General features: G+C 38.3%; 1 protein-coding gene across 1 annotated transcript; it reads left to right on the forward strand.

The window, feature by feature from the left end:
• Window positions 1–638: 638 nt before the first annotated feature.
• Window positions 639–2,797, forward strand: LOC125186489 (UDP-glycosyltransferase 74E1-like). Its single transcript, XM_048082858.2, has 2 exons — window positions 639–1,404; window positions 1,860–2,797. The coding sequence occupies exons 1-2, from the start codon at window positions 754–756 to the stop codon at window positions 2,592–2,594; spliced, it is 1,386 nt and encodes a 461-aa protein (XP_047938815.1). The 5' UTR covers window positions 639–753; the 3' UTR covers window positions 2,595–2,797.
• The last annotated feature ends 966 nt before the right edge of the window (window positions 2,798–3,763 follow it).

Raw genomic sequence — 3,763 nt, forward strand, 5'->3', positions numbered from 1 at the left:
AGCTAACAAGTTACTTGGCTCGTGATGTATAACTATACATAATATAGCAAATAACCAAATGGATGGGGGTTCCAAGGAAATCCCATGGCCCTTAATAAGTCCGCCTCTGAATAGTAGTATCCTTGTAGGATAGAACAAAATAGTGAAGTTTCCAACTGAGACACTATTTTGGTACTGTGACACTATTACCGCGTCGAAATATTTCAATACTTTAACAAAATGAAAAAAAAAATTCAAAAAATCAATTTTGATAATCGTATGTAGTTGTATCATTTTAATAGGACTGCAAACTGTATCGAAAAACAAATTTTCAAATGAACGCATGTGCAAGCAATATTTAGATATTTTGTGTTTCACTATAAATAATTGATTTTCATTTTTAGAAAAAAAAATATACTTACTATATTTTCTTCTATTTTATTTTTTCTCATAATTACTCTTTTTTCATTTCTCTATTTTATTCTCTCTTTTATTTTATTTGATCCATTTAACTCGATAAATGTCACCATAGTTCACCTTTTAGCCGTAACTCATGCCCAAAATAAATGTGTTCACTTACAGTGACACCGAGGAAGAACTAATCATCATGCCACCTCTATCCCCAACATTTTTACAACCGCTGATAGAATTCACCTCTTATCCATAACTTGTCTAAATCTTCCAATGTTCTATATATAACCTTACCTAGTACACATGATCACACCCCAACCATCCTAAAGTCTAAACAAACCACCTAAATCCAAACAGAAAGAAATGGATCAAAAAATAGAACACAAACCACACTGCCTAATCCTTCCATATCCAAGCCAAGGCCACATAAACCCCTTGATCCAATTCTCCAAACGCTTAGCCCACAAAGGCATCACAATCACCTTCGCCGTACCACAAGACGTCCTCACCTCCGCCACCGCCGACATCTCCGCCTCCATCGCCGTCGAAACCATCTCCGACGGCTACACCTCCGCCGCCGCCAGAGCCGACGCCGACCCTCGGGAGTATGTAGCCACCTTAAAAAAGGAAGGGACGGAGTCAGCGTCCCGGCTCATCGAGAAGCTTCGAGAAGGCCGGGGCCGGGCCGTGGACTGCGTCGTCTACGACGCCTTCTTGCCGTGGGGGCTGGCCGTGGCGAAGAGTAAAGGCCTGTTTGGTGCGGCCTTCTTCACGCAGCCGAGTTCTGTTAATGCTGTCTACTACAACGTGTTTAAAGGCTTGCTCAAAGTTCCGGTAACGGACAAGGAAACCGTGCTTCCCGGGCTGCCGCCGTTGGCGCTCTCGGATTTGCCGTCGTTTGTTGTTGACCAGGAGAAGCATCCGGGCGTGTTGGAGCTGCTGGTGGGCCAGTTTGATGGTGTGGAGGATTCTGATTTCGTGTTTGCTAACTCGGTTTACGAGCTTGACCAAGAGGTACGTGGCTAGTCTTTTGGAATAAGTCATTTGAGTTGGATTGGATTTGAAAGAAAATGGAATATACTTATTAGATTTTTTTATTTTTTTTGCTTGGTTGGTTTTGTTTCCAATGTCACATGTAGCATAGAATTGAACTAATTTGGGACCATCTGTTAATTATCATCCTTAAATATGGTATAATTAGGTTTGAGATTTTTAGATTGCCATAATTAGAAGATTCAACGTCTCATACTAATGCAGCAGAGAGAGTCTCTTTTCCTAATTTAATATAGCTCAGATTTTTTCACTAATCAGGTAGCTACTTAATTCCTAACTAATATGTCAAAATAAAAAATACACCTTCGGAACCCCTGTTCTATATATGATGATATATTGAGTTTTGAGACAATTGCTAAATAAATTACAATTTTTAACGTAACTTATGTAGTACTTAATTGGAATCTTTGTTTCAGGCAAATGAATGGATGAAAAAATCAATGTCAGTAAAAACAATTGGACCAGCCATACCTTCTATCTACCTAGATAAAAGATTACAACATGACAAAAGTTATGGTCTTAGTTTGTTGAAGCCAGATGACATTTGCTTGAGATGGCTACAACAAAGATCACCTAAATCAGTTATCTACGTCTCCTTCGGTAGTATTGCCGAATTGGAAAAGCGTGAAATGGAGGAATTGGCAACGGCCCTTAAGCTAACCGGAAAACACTTCCTATGGGTGGTCCGATCCTCGGAGGTGTCGAAGCTCCCGGAAAATTTCGCGGACGAAGCCTCGGATAAGGGGCTAATCGTGTCATGGTGCTCGCAGCTTGAGGTACTTGCTCATAACGCCATAGGCTGCTTTGTGACGCACTGTGGGTGGAACTCGACTCTGGAGGCACTGAGCCTCGGGGTCCCGATGGTGGGGGTCCCGTGGTGGAGTGATCAGGCTACGAATGCAAAGTTCGTTATGGATGTTTGGAAAATGGGAGTGAGGGCTTACCCCAATGATGGAGGTGTTGTTGGGCATGAAGAATTGGTTCGTTGCGTAAATTGTGTGATGGAGGGAGAGAGAGCGGAAGAGATGAGAGAGAATGCAAGGAAATGGAAGGAGTTGGCAAAGGGAGCTGTTGATGAAGGGGGGAGTTCAGATAGAAATATTCAACAATTTATTTCTACTCTGATGGGTGGAGCCACGTCACAAAAATAATCAGACTCTTAATTATCAATATATCTTTAGCAAATAATTGAAAATTTCATGTATTTCAGTGATAGATTGATGTGAACTTGTATCTCTTAATATATGTATAATGAGAATTGTTAACTCGATATTATAAGGCTGAGTGAAGATCTCTACCTTATTTGAGCGTAATGTGAGCGCTTAAATCCAAATCAGCCATATTCCTTATTTAATTGCATCATTAGTTTTTATTCTTTTTATTATCTTTTCATGGCCAATTTATTAATTTATCATTTTGTATTTTATATTCAATCTCTTTTCTTCAAACACCTAAATACTGCCGCCCTGTGTTTCACTTTTCGTCAACAACGTTTCTCTATTTTAAACTTAAGGTTACTTGGTTGTCTCTTCCGATCTCTCTATTTCTATGTTATATTTTATATTTCGATCTCTATATTTCTATTTAAAAAGTCACAGTTGATACTGATACTCTCTTCATCATATAATAAGAGTCACATTTTATCATTTTGGTATGTCAAGGATAAGAATCACATTTCAATTTTATCATAAATATTAAGTTAAGTAGGTCTCACATTCCATTAACTCATTTCACTCACATCTATTATAAATCGAATATAAAAAAATGAACTTCATATTCCACTAACTTTTTCAACATATTATTTTTTATATTCTTAAAACTCGTTCTCACACAAATCTGACTTCTATTGTTGGACGGAGAAAGTACTCGTCCTGCTTAAGATGACACGTTTTTCTTTTTAGTTTGTCCCAACTAAAATGACACATTTCCTTTTTTTGGAAATTTTCTCTCTCCAATTAATACACTCAACCATTTTTTCTCATTTCTATTAAAATATCCATCTTTCTTTATCTCTCTAATTTAATACTTACACCCACATTTTCTCTCTCCAATTAAACACTTTAACCAATAACTCCTAAAATCTTGTGCCGGCTAAGCAATGTGTCATCTTAGCCGGGACGGAGGGAGTAATATTTACTCCCTCCGTCCCATTGAAGATGATCCACTTTCCTTTTTGGTTTGTCCCAATCAAGATGGCCCATTCCTACAAATGAAAACACGTTTATTTCTACTTTATTCCCCTTCTCTTACTTTTCTCTCTCCACTTAACACAAAATAAAACTACCTAAAATCATGTGCTGCCCAAGAAAAGAGTCATCTT

Source organism: Salvia hispanica, chromosome 5, assembly GCF_029641045.1.
Source record: "Salvia hispanica isolate PSC_SH4W2 chromosome 5, Shi_PSC_v1, whole genome shotgun sequence".
Lineage (NCBI taxonomy): Eukaryota > Viridiplantae > Streptophyta > Magnoliopsida > Lamiales > Lamiaceae > Salvia > Salvia hispanica.